Here is a 12,700-nt window from a genome sequence, read left to right as displayed (position 1 = left end):
CAGCTTCCTCTATTACTCACCATCTTTTCCTTTCCATTTGATGTACTATTACTGATACTTATATTATCTCTTGCATAGAAATAAAAGTAACCTGCAAAGTTAAGCAATAGTCATTAAAATTATGAATACACTAACTTATTGATGACATATTAGTGTGAAGTTAAAATGTACTTAGCTTTCTAATTGCAGCTTGGGTTTTAGATGTGAATACATTATTTATGTTGACATGATTTGGAAGTCATTTATCTATGCCATAATCTAATATTTGCAGGACATCATATTCGGTGAATCATCATAGGGTCATCACCTCAGAATTGTAGAAATCATTCGCTCACTTTATCAGAAAAGCAATCCTCAATTAATTTCTTTCCATATTTGAGAATCTACATTCAAATTGCCAAACAATCTATTAACATATGTATGTAATTACATCTATATTGGATCGAATTATTAGGAAAAAAAGAAAGAGAAAGAAACAGAGTAATTTACCTTGGAACTATTCCAAAATTTGAATAGATTTGGAATTCTCGATTAGGATGTGATGAAATCGGTACTCTTTTTGTCTAATCTACTCAAAACTGAAATCATGAAATGAATTTTAACCCGATTTACTTTCTCTGACTTAAATAATAGAGGTGCGCTTTGTTGCTAAGGAAAGAAGAAGAAGATATGAGAACATTGTTTTCCCATATCTCACTTATTTAGTCGATCAAGACCATAATGAATAATAAAAGATCAACTTTCCCAATTTTAGAAGAAGAAGATACGACTCATATATCTCTGTATAACAAATTTTTTTATTTTATTTAATTATTATTATTTTATAGACATACGCATCATAGTATGGATGAAAGTTTAAAATATCAAAAATTAAAAAGATTATATCATAGAATTTATATGCACAACAAAACTATATATTCCAAAGTATCTAATTATAAATAGATGAAACAAACTAAATTACANCCCACCTCTATCATATGCATCTTTAAATTTCTCAATAGCTCCAACAGTTCATCATTCTCAGGAAGATTAGTATCCCCTGCACTGAATTCACTCGTCTTATTTGTGACTCCGGGAAGAGCATGAACTCCTGACCTTTTCTTTAGACTCTCTTTCTCAACATCTGATGCCTTGACCGGTANTAAAATAGACACATAAAAAAATCTGTACATTTTATACCACATAAAATTTAATTAACAATATGATATTCTAACTTCACTATAACACAATACACCACAAACATACTACTTATGCAGTACATAATATTGAGTTAACATATTGTTCACTTAAAATTTATAAAACAGTAATTAAATTGTTTAAAAGTAAAAAATAGCCCGTGGTGTACCGCGGGTGAACATCTAGTTAATATTTTATATGAGGAACTAACAGTGCTAATTTTCTATTAACAAATACTATGTTATTTGGGGTTATAGTGATATATGGATAGTGCTAAGTTTACAAATATCAAGTTTAATACATATTACATAGCATTCATGAATCATGATATATTTTAGCATAACCTGGACACAGAAAAACTGCATCAAATGGTCAAGAGAATAAGATTGATCTATCATCTGTGACAACAATATGGCAGCTCCCCGATGTAACTGCCTGAAAAAAAGACGTGATAGCAAAGTTGCTGCTTATGATTTCAGTTTGTCTCTGTGATTCTGTTGCTTTATGTTTTTCCATCCTGCCAAAGTTTCCAACACTGCCCAAGTTTCCAACATACATAATGAGTCTGAGTTTCCAACATACATAATGAGTCTGTGTGTTCTAAGGTATCGGACTCGGACAGAAAACACAAATCTGCTCACGAAACTAAAATGATGATCTACGAGTAATAAGAGCCAAAAAACTTTGCAACGCATATTCTATAGAGCACACCTCAGTTTTGTCGTTAATCACCAATAGTCATTACAGCTGCAAGCCCCGTTTTTAAGATGGTGGAATCTCTTTGCATCTCGCATGGTCACTACTCTACCAACTATATCTGCCATAACCTTCAATGCGTTATGACAATCAATACACACACGAAGGTTTTTCAAAATAGTAATTTGTTTGCGGGGTGCGGTGCTGAGAACAGCACGAGCAAAAGCTATTCTCTCGCTATGACCAAGAAGTGCTGTTTCTTTACTCTCTTGGTCAATATCATGCAAAGCAGGTTTTGTATCAGCGACATAGCCCACCTCTATCATATGCATCTTTAAATTTCTCAATAGCTCCAACAGTTCATCATTCTCAGGAAGATTAGTATCCCCTGCACTGAATTCACTCGTCTTATTTGTGACTCCGGGAAGAGCATGAACTCCTGACCTTTTCTTTAGACTCTCTTTCTCAACATCTGATGCCTTGACCGGTAGAAATCCTTCCCGAGATTGTTTATTCAACCGTGTAGGATCTAACAATTCAACAAAATCAGCACACTGGTCTCCAAGTTCTAAATTCCCATGCACTCGAGAAAGATTCATCAATGTTTCCCACACATCAACGTTTGGCTCCATCGGCATTTTCTCTACAAATTCTACAGCCTCCTCTAAAAATCCGGGTAACGCATACATCTCAACGAGGCTAACATAATCTTCAATGGAGGGGACGATGCCGTAGTCTCTGGACATTGACTCAAAGTGCAACAGCCCCTCATCAACATCACCTAGCATACCACATGCATAGAAAACTCCTCTAAATAGTTGAGCAGTGGGTTTGNGTCACTACTCTACCAACTATATCTGCCATAACCTTCAATGCGTTATGACAATCAATACACACACGAAGGTTTTTCAAAATAGTAATTTGTTTGCGGGGTGCGGTGCTGAGAACAGCACGAGCAAAAGCTATTCTCTCGCTATGACCAAGAAGTGCTGTTTCTTTACTCTCTTGGTCAATATCATGCAAAGCAGGTTTCGTATCAGCGACATAGCCCACCTCTATCATATGCATCTTTAAATTTCTCAATAGCTCCAACAGTTCATCATTCTCAGGAAGATTGGTATCCCCTGCCTTAAATTCATTCGTCCTATTTGTGAGTCCGGGAAGGGCATGAACTCCCGACTTTTTCTTTAGTCTCTCTTTCTCAACATCTGATGCCTTGACCGGTAGAAATCCTTCCCGAGACTGTTTATTCAACCGTGTAGGATCTAACAATTCAACAAACTCAGCACACTGGTCTCCAAGTTCTAAATTCCCATGCACTCGAGAAAGATTCATCAATGTTTCCCACACATCAACGTTTGGCTCCATCGGCATTTTCTCTACAAATTCTACAGCCTCCTCTAAAAATCCGGGTAACGCATACATCTCAACGAGGCTAACATAATCTTCAATGGAGGGGACGATGCCGTAGTCTCTGGACATTGACTCAAAGTGCAACAGTCCCTCATCAACATCACCTAGCATACCACATGCATAGAAAACTCCTCTAAATAGTTGAGCAGTGGGTTTGTTTCCTTCTTTTTTGAAGCGGCTAAACAAAACATCTTATTGTAATGTACCAAGTCTCCAAATTCCTCTCAGGCATTTTCTCAAATACACTCGCAGCTTCATTCACCAACCCACAGTTGGAGTACATTTCTAACAGTACATGGTAACCACTAACATCTAAATGGTAAGCCAAAGCACTAATCTTCCCATGAACAGCCTTGGCTTCTTCTAAAGCCTCTGCTTCCCCACACACCTTTGCTAACCGTAAAAGTCTAATCAAATCCACAACATGATTCAGACTTGCCAATGTATCTATTGTACACAAGGCCTTTTTCACCTTACCTTGTTTGCAAAATGCATCAAATTCGTTAATCGTCCAATCAGTATAATGCTTCCGCATCTGAACTGTTAACTTTAGCTCTGATCTTCCCCTGAACAGAAACCTTGGCTTCTTGCAAAACACTATCTTCTTGAAAAGCATTTTCTTCCCCACATAGCTGAGATAACCATATAAGTTCACGTAAATCCATAACATAACCCTTAAGCTCCAATTTTTCCATAGTAGTTAAGGCCATTCTTAGATTCTCTTGCTCGCAATATATTTCAAATTCCCTAATCATATCAAATACGTCACGATCAACAGTCTTACCAGAATGCCATGACGATCCTACACTACTACTCTGATAATCAGAGTTTGTCCCGTACCATTTGCCTTGATAATGAGATTGGACCTGCGAATTATTAGACATACCAGGACTCTGCTTCCACGGCTGCTCATGATTTGAGCCCAAACTCTGAGTTTCACTAACTTTCACATAGCTCCCAGTTGGGTTCTGGCTTTGCCCATTTCCACTGCTCCCCTTAAACCCTTCTCTAGGGTTGTTCATATGTGACGAATCCTCTATCTGGTATTCATTAGAGTTTCCAAAATCTAACCTTTCAACAGCTGTGGAGAGATTCCTCAGAACTTGATGGATCCTTTTCTCGTTGGGTAAAGAGAGAACATGATTCGTTCTGGGAAACCGAGCTATCTTCTTATACATCAGAAGAGACCAAAGTGATAATAGTTGAATCTCAGTTTGGTCGGAACTTGGGGGTTCGGCGTGAGTTTGGCTTGACGGCGATGAACTTCCAACGAAAATCCGATAGCATCGACGCTCGAGGGTAAAGTTGTAATTGACCAATATCAAGTGATGGGCCTTAATGGGCTTAGTTAATTTTAGTGGACTAAAGCTACTACTTTAAGCTAAGCCTTGTTAAATTCCGCCGAGCTTCTTTCAAAATTCTCCGGCGGTTAGGTTTCTTCTCCGGCCAAATCAAATCATGTTTCGTCGTCTAATTCTCCGGCAAGCAGCCGTCGTAGCCGCGGAATCGAAGATTGCTCGTCATCAACTCCATGGATTCGATCAGCGAGTATAACATTTTTTTTTTTACATTGGAAACTCTTTGTATCGGTTCTGTGTGATTTACGTTTGTGGTGTTTTATGGTTTTGAATCAGAGAGGATTACACAGCAGGAACAAAAAGGCAATGGAGTATGTAGCCAAAGGATGGAGCGCGATTAAGGAAGTAGACAGAGTTATCGATTACTGTGAACTCAATGATCGTCGCCTTATCCCTCTCCTCAGGGTACGCTTAAACTCTTTTCTATGTATGCCTATAAGTTCCAAATGCAATCTTGTGTTATAGGATAAGAAAAAATTGTTTGAATGTAGTGTGTTATATTGTTGGTTATATTTCTAAGTATGATTTTATGATTCAGGGAGCTAAAGAGAACTTTGAACTTGCTCTGGAAGCTGATAATTTAAACACTCATGCTAGATATTGGCTTTCCAAGTTGCACTTGAAGTACCATGTTCCTGGAGCGTGTAAAGCCGTGTAAGTAAATCATTAGTCAAATAGTTTACTTGTAATTTTTTGAAGAACTTTTTCATGTATGCAAGACGGTTTTTGGTCATCCATATGTTATTGTCTTTGATCATCACAGTGGAGCTGCTTTGTTAGTCGAAGCTGCAGACATGGGGAATGCAGATGCTCAATATGAGCTAGGGTGTCGTTTAAGAGTCGAGGTCAGGCTTCCTTACAGTTTGTCGTATAATATTAATTGTTCCCGACTGCTTAGAGATTAAGAACCTCAGATGTAGATACTTTAGATCTTCATCTTTATCTTAGTCGGCTACTCTCAGCTGAGAAATGCCTGCTTCTTGAGCAGCATTGTTTCCCCAGATTTGAAAGTTTACGTAGTTAATATTTTTCTCTTATTCATCCCTAAACTTGCCCAACATTTCATACTAGTTGTAATCTTTCTTTCAGAATGATCATGTCCAGTCGGATCAACAGGCGTTTCACTATATAGAGAACGCTGTTGATCAGGTATGAATGATTTTTTTGTCTGCTCAGAGAACTGTACGAACGTATCATGCGGCAGTTTCATAGAAACCTCACCTGGGGGTTGGTAACTTGCAGCTGCATCCAGGTGCCCTCTATCTTTTAGGAACAGTGTATCTGACAGGAGACTGTGTGAAGCAAGATGTGGATTCAGCTATTTGGTGTTTCCATAGAGCTTCAGAGAAGGTAATAAACTTGCGAGATTACTCTTTCTTATTTTGTATGCAAGAGTGTTTAAAAAGAGTGAGTTTCTGTTTTTGTTTCACTATAACCTCAGAAGTGTAATTTCTGGGCTATAGTGATCATATCTTCTACTTGTGAATATTGACGAAACAAGCATTGTCTGATGTCAAAATGTTTTATAAATCTGAAAGAGCAAGTATGCAAAGTGTTACACATCTTCTTGTAGTTTCCATAGTTTGACTCACATATGTTCAGGGACATGCCGGTGCTGCTATAGCGTATGGATCTCTATTACTTAGAGGTTAGTAATTTTCTTTCATCACAGAGTACAGACCCATCTTGCTTCTTTTACAACAGATCTTTAACAATTATCCAAAGTTCATTTGTTTTGGTCACTACTTACTCTTTATATCATAGGAACGCAACAACATCGTTTCGTTTATGGCTTTTGTGGGTTAACTTAACTTGCTTAAAAATATCAACTGGACAGGTGTGCAAGTTCCAGAATCTCTAACCAAAGTGAATGCTGTGGGAGTTTCACCGCCCAAGAGATCAAGAAAGAACTCAGAACATCCTGAGATAAATCCATTAGAGATGGCAAAAGAGCAGTTCCAAATCGCTGCAAGAGCAGGATGCGACCTGGGGCTGAAATGGCTGGAAAGGGTGGAGCAGGAAGAGAAACTTCTTACGAGCGAACAAGATAACGAATGTGCCTATGTATGAGTATGATGTATTTGCACATGTAATACTACAGTCCCGTGGTGCGAATCATCAAGCAATGTATTGTGGTGCAAATTTTGTTGTACCCGCTTAAAAAAGATCTGTCTATAGAAGAAAATAAAGAGAGCATTTTTTTTTTGCCTTTTTCAACTCTTAAAAACATAAAATTTGATGGTTTTAAAAGGAGTTATCAAGCGATTTCGTATAAATTTTCAAATTTGAATTTGATCCAACATAGCAGCAATTTCGTAATTTACAAAAGGAGTTAACAACTCTTTTTGGGAACAAGCCGAGTAAAACTACTGTCCAATCGGCTTGTATTATTGTTCTGGGAGACGTTCCTGATATACACATAACTAAGATATACATCAATATTCTCTTAACCTTATCTTACGAGATTTACATCTATCTCACTAAAAACTACCAATCACTGTTAACTTACTAACTCATTCCATAAAATCATCCAAATCTACAGGTTCTAATAGGAAAAGGAAATAAAAAAAAATAACAAAAACAGGGTTCCCGTAAAAAAAAAAGGAAATAATAACAAACAGAAGTTAGGAAAAGGGTAATAAGTAAGAATGACAAAAAAGGGAATTTACCATTGAGCGCACGAATCTCTCCTCTCTCATAAACTTATATAAACAACATCAGCAACCCTTCTCTGTTCTCCTCACAACATCTAACGATTTCCATCTCTTATTGTGTTTGCTTTACAAGTTTGTTGACAATGGATACTATGGAGTCTGGAGATGTGAAAATCAATTTCATTACGAAGACGTTCAATCTAACCTCATCTTTACCCTTGAACCTCAACAATGTTTGCATCAACTTCTCTAAGCGATTCAAGAAGTCTCCTATCGGCAAACCCGATACAAGCATCCCTTGGACTGGTTTTGATCCAGCATCTCCTCTCCCCGTCTCACAAATCTGTTTGAATCTCTCTTACAACGAGTTTACTCCACTTCATCTCTTTCCGCTCATCAATTCTCCTCTCCATAATCGTCCCTTGTCCAAATATATCGTCGAGGCGATCGCTGCTCGAGCGAATCTAAGCGTTGGGCCTCTACACTCGATGCTCATGTCCGTTGAAGTTGTTATTACCCAAAAGCTGTTCTCAGTGACTCCCGCTTCTTGTCTTGCGGAAGAAGAAACCCGAGAAGAAGAGAACAAGTCGCCATGTCCCATCTGTTTGGAGAATTTGTTAAACGATGACGACAACATTGATGACAAAATTAGAACATTGCCACATTGTTTGCATCGATTTCATGAAGAATGTATCAGCGAGTGGTTAATTAGGTGTGATTCTTGCCCTCTCTGCCGTAAAATTGTGCTGCAGGAGAGTCAATAGTTATATACTATTGTTATTATTCATGAATAGTCTATGACTCTAATCTATGCTTTGTCTTTTTAATGTATTGCAATTGAAACTGCTTTTGCTGCTACATTCGTTGGAGTTTGTTATATCAATACAACAATATACCTTTAGTTCTTAGTAAAAGTACAATTAAAAGCTCACTTTATAAATTTTTCTTGCACACTGCCGTCGAACACAGTTCGAGGAGTAGTGACACATATAGTTTGAGTAGTCTATGCCTATGTATTTAAACTGTTTTTTTTTTTTGCCGCGAGTTTTATGAAAATATTTAGATTTGTTAAAGCTCCTCTTTTTAGTTATAAAGACAACGAAAACTCCATCGTAGGCTCTACTAGATTCTATGTTACCATAATTGGAACAAAACATTCAGTTCAAGTTTAGGCAAAATTACATTACCAAGATACAAAAAAAGTTTGAATCTTTTACACCTTACCGATGATCATCGATAACTTGAAGATGCTGTGACGGTGTTGCTGCCGGGTCAAGCTGTCTGCAACCTCTGAGAGCACCGGGTGCTTCTTGACTTGTGAGTAAATACGAAGGTATCTTGTGAGAGAATCTTGAAATTTCATCCCTGCTGATCCTTCTGGTATCTTTGGGATCCACATGGTGATGAAACACGGCTTTGAAACCAGCAACTTTAACCAGAGGAACCACTGACACACCGTATCCCTCTGTATATCCTTCAACTACTTCAACTATATCGTACTCAACTGTTTCAAATCCTGTAAGATAGTTCCAGCCAGGGGACCATTCCCGATACAGAGCCCATACTTCGCCTTTTCGAGGATATATAAGGAATTCTCCATTTTTCCCTTTGACCAGGTTTACTTTGTGTGAGAAAATGTAAGGTGACCTGCAGATTTCGGTTTTCCCAACTCTAAACTCTCCACAACTTTTTGGTATACCAAAACCAAGCCAATTTGTTGAGCTAAGCTCACCATTTGTTACTGAAGTAAGCCAACTCATACGGACCTTGAATGGATCTACGGAGATAACCTTATGTATCATGACATATGATCGAGGCATCCCTTCAAGAGAATCGTAAGAAGCCCATATCTGATCATCCCTAAATGACTTTTCAGTTCGATCCTTCTCAAAGTTACAGAAATCTGGATCAAGAACATCTACTGTCAAGGCTCTCAGGGATTTCAAATCCGTCTCGGTAGCAGAAGTATAGTCCATGCAGCATGTATCAATGGCATTTTTGTTTACTGAAGAACCTACTTTAAAACCATTGAGATCCTCAGTTTCTCCCCTTTCCTTTGCATCAGTTTCAGTATCAGTGTCAACGACCATGGTGCATAATTCTTGCAGGTTTCTGCTGATTACTGACTTAGCTTTCTTCTTCAATAAATTCTTCAGCTCATCCTCTGATATTTTTTTTACAGCAGGTGACTTGGGAGGAAGACAACTAGCAATGTTGGTACCAGAAACTGCACTTTCCACAACCTTTCTTCTTTTCGGAGGAATTGTCGATGAGAGACCAGCCACCCTTTTGGTGTACTCTCTACGCACAACCTCATCTTTTCGTGACCCGGTCTGTGCAGCATGAGCAGCATTTTTGGTTCCATTGAACACACCCCACTCAAAGGAATCATATTCACCATACACCCCATTGTTGTCTCTTCCAGATACATTTTTCTTTCTTCCGTCCGTTGTGTGACGGAGAGAGTCGAATTGGTGCTCGTGAAAGGTCTTGCGAATCGAACCTGAACCTGGAGGATCCGTTTCCACAGCTATAAACGGCTTACGACAGTTGGGACACAAGAGGTTTTGATTTAGATAAACACGATGATATTCATACTGTGTTCTGCAAGTACGGCATACAGTCCAAAAGGTCCCATCAGCAGTTGTTTTCTGGGCCGAAGTAGAAGTAGTAGTAGCAGCAGCAGCAGAGGCATCACTTGCCCGTTTTATACCTCTCTTTGAACTCTTTACCTTTGTTGCGTTTGCGTTACTGCTAGCTTTAGTAACTTTCTGAAATCCATTGGTTGGAGTCCTTGACGATGAAGCTCTCCCTTTCTCATACAATCCCACATTCCTCTTGAGGTCATAGTCAGCTCTTTTTTCCTCGTTAGAGAACACACCCCAAGCCTGCGAAAGAAACTTAAAGGCTTCCTCTGCTCCAATCGACTTGTTCCTGTCAGGATGAAGCATTACAGCTAACTTTCTGTAGCGCTTCCTCACTGTTTCTTGATTAGCCTCAGGGTTCAGACCAAGTACACCATAGTAGTCTATCTCCCCAAATATGATATTCTGAGCAGATAAGTGAACATCAAACGTGGCCACCATTTGAGCAATTCCATCGAGTTCAGGATACAGGAACTGAGCCTTCAAGGCAAACTTCCGGGCGCCCGAAAAATCATTTGCTAAAAACTTTTTCTTTGCAATCTCTCTAGCCCTCGTAGCGTCTTCTTTATTACAGTCCATTAAGGGTCTCCTAATTTATTCTCTCCTCGGAAACCAAAGCGACTTCTCAGTAACGCTACTGGTATAAAGGTTGAACGATAGATGGATTGGACACACTCCTCTAGATAAACTTCAGGTAGTTGGATAGGATACAAGGGGAATTGAGGACCAACACACTGCAAATCTATACATTTGATGAGTTAATTAATTAGAGCAAGGGGGAATCTATAGACAGGACGGACAGGGTAAATAATGATGAGAGCAATCCCAAGTAAAGTCACAATGGATACATCTCATCAAAAAAAAATGCAAAAATGATCCAACTCAAGAGCAAAGATTCCAAACATGTCAGAAGGGCACTACTTATGATAAAAAAAAAAAAAAAAAATTCAAGATAAACTGGGCAAATTGAACATTAATTCCATGGACACATTTAATCTTTGACTAACAAACATATGCTGCATTGCATAATCCATTTTGAAATAAAATAAAACCCTAAAAATTAAATCGCCAGATATGTAAAACCTCGTCTGGATAAGTAACATGCTAATTTTGACAGGAACTCAGCAGTTATGTCTTAAAAAATAAAACATCCTAAACCTAAAGGGACAAGACTCGTAATTCTGAAGCAATTATTATAAATCGCTCAAAAAAAAAAAAGATATTGAAATTCACCAGATTTCCCAAAATTGAAGTATCGAATGTTAAAACTCCCATCCCAAGTGGGTATTAATTAACTCACAGTAGTAACCTAAGGATCGAAGTATCCAGAAGTAATAAAATACAGAAGCTAAGGAGATTGAATTGAATCTTACATGTAGACGACACCAGAGAAGCGAACGAAACGGGTAAAGGAAGGAACTTTTTATGTTGTTGTGACGATACAGATTCCGAGTCGAGTAGAATGGAATAAGTAGCGAAGCGATCCCAAACCAAAAAAAAAAAGAAAAAGAAGACAATTTTTGGAATTGAGAAGGGAGATTAGCGATATCGGAACTAGATCATCTTTTACAAAAAAATCGGCGGCGGTTCTCTCAATTCCTGAATTGATGTTTGTCACACTGCTGCTGTGGATTGTTTTTTTTTTTTTTTTTTTTTTTAATTTNACGAAACTTTGTTTTATATCTTGGGACTGAAAAAGTGAAAAGAGGAGCACCGGTTCGATTAATTACGTAAAGGATTAAAAATATTAAATTAAATAAGGACTAAAAAGATTTAGGGGTGTTATTCAACAAAGGTTTTTAAGAGATTTAAAATATTAGTGGATTTCAGAGTCAAATGGTTTTATAAATGCTTTAAACGTGGATTTAAATGTCATTAGTGGATTTAAAAAGCTTTACTCATGGTTTTGAAAGTCATTTACTAGTGGACTTTTTATTTTAGTTTTGAAAGTAAATAAAAAAAAATATAATTTATCCATAAATTATGTTGTGAATTAAAACTAAATAATTAAACTAATGGAACTGTTTAATTACGTTATTTTTAGTTGGTAATGCAACTGTTAAATTATGTTAAGCCCATCTACCTTTAGTCCATTGCATTTACTGGGCTCTTTGAGTAGGCTTGATTGTCCTTCTTCCTTGGGTCTTTTGAGAGGATACTACACAATCCATAAGCTTCTGTTCCCAAACTAAATTTAGGAGAAACTAATAACAACTCAATTCTTATATCGAATTAAAATATATAAGCATCTGCATTAGCATCTATGATCAAATCTATATAGTTTATGGGGTTACTTGATATAGCTTGCTGTACGCCTTTCCTGTAATCCACAAACATTTTCGGTAACAGGTGGTCCTTCACAAAGTTTTCAGTGAATGTTGATAGCTTGCTGTATGCCTTTCCTTTGGCCATGTTATTCTATTCTTTTATCATCAATGTTGATAAAACATTAATTTTATTTTCCAACGGGTATAGCTGCTTATGCAGAACAAAACTCTCAAATAACTTATGAAACAAGAAAGAGGTAAACATGAAGAAAATTTGAGAGTCAAATTTCGCGTAATCATGACGACGACAACGACGATGACGAGGACGATGATGATGAGGACGATGACGACGACGACGATAACGACGACGATGACGATGACGATGATCGTCGACGACAACGAATTGATTTTATTGGGAGAGATAATTATGAAAAGAGAGATGAAATACTTAAAAATTGTTAGGATTGTGTTTGTTTATGTTTTGGATGTAA

General features: G+C 37.7%; 2 protein-coding genes and 1 pseudogene across 3 annotated transcripts; 1 reads left to right on the top strand and 2 right to left on the bottom strand.

The window, feature by feature from the left end:
- On the bottom strand, positions 1,721–4,550 carry LOC104752188 (annotated as a pseudogene).
- On the top strand, positions 4,683–6,854 carry LOC104752187. Its single transcript, XM_010474255.2, has 8 exons — positions 4,683–4,833; positions 4,920–5,048; positions 5,182–5,297; positions 5,407–5,488; positions 5,733–5,792; positions 5,886–5,993; positions 6,246–6,291; positions 6,481–6,854. Exons 1-8 carry the CDS (start codon positions 4,744–4,746, stop codon positions 6,711–6,713), a joined length of 864 nt encoding a protein of 287 aa, XP_010472557.1. The 5' UTR covers positions 4,683–4,743; the 3' UTR covers positions 6,714–6,854.
- On the bottom strand, positions 8,401–11,600 carry LOC104752186. 2 transcript variants are annotated; one of them, XM_010474253.1, is made up of 2 exons: positions 11,316–11,600; positions 8,401–10,684 (listed from the first exon to the last, which is right to left on the bottom strand). In XM_010474253.1, exon 2 carries the CDS (start codon positions 10,519–10,521, stop codon positions 8,518–8,520), a length of 2,004 nt encoding a protein of 667 aa, XP_010472555.1. In that variant the 5' UTR covers positions 10,522–10,684; positions 11,316–11,600; the 3' UTR covers positions 8,401–8,517. The 2 variants fall into 2 exon arrangements, with proteins under 2 accessions (XP_010472555.1, XP_010472556.1); XM_010474254.2 differs by having other exon boundaries at positions 8,401–10,676; positions 11,316–11,591.

The sequence above is a fragment of the Camelina sativa genome, chromosome 16 (genome assembly GCF_000633955.1).
Source record: "Camelina sativa cultivar DH55 chromosome 16, Cs, whole genome shotgun sequence".
Classification (NCBI taxonomy): Eukaryota; Viridiplantae; Streptophyta; class Magnoliopsida; order Brassicales; family Brassicaceae; genus Camelina; species Camelina sativa.
Note: the sequence above shows the minus strand (reverse complement) of the source record. Positions and strands in the feature narration are given on the sequence as shown.

Coding starts and splice junctions, on each gene's coding strand:
- LOC104752186 (XM_010474253.1), bottom strand. CDS start 10,521: ATGGACTGTAATAAAGAAGACGCTACGAGGGCTAGAGAGATTGCAAAG.
- LOC104752187 (XM_010474255.2), top strand. CDS start 4,744: ATGTTTCGTCGTCTAATTCTCCGGCAAGCAGCCGTCGTAGCCGCGGAA. Junction 5,793..5,885: donor TAGAGAACGCTGTTGATCAG/GTATGAATGATT, acceptor GGTAACTTGCAG/CTGCATCCAGGTGCCCTCTA. Junction 6,292..6,480: donor TGGATCTCTATTACTTAGAG/GTTAGTAATTTT, acceptor TCAACTGGACAG/GTGTGCAAGTTCCAGAATCT.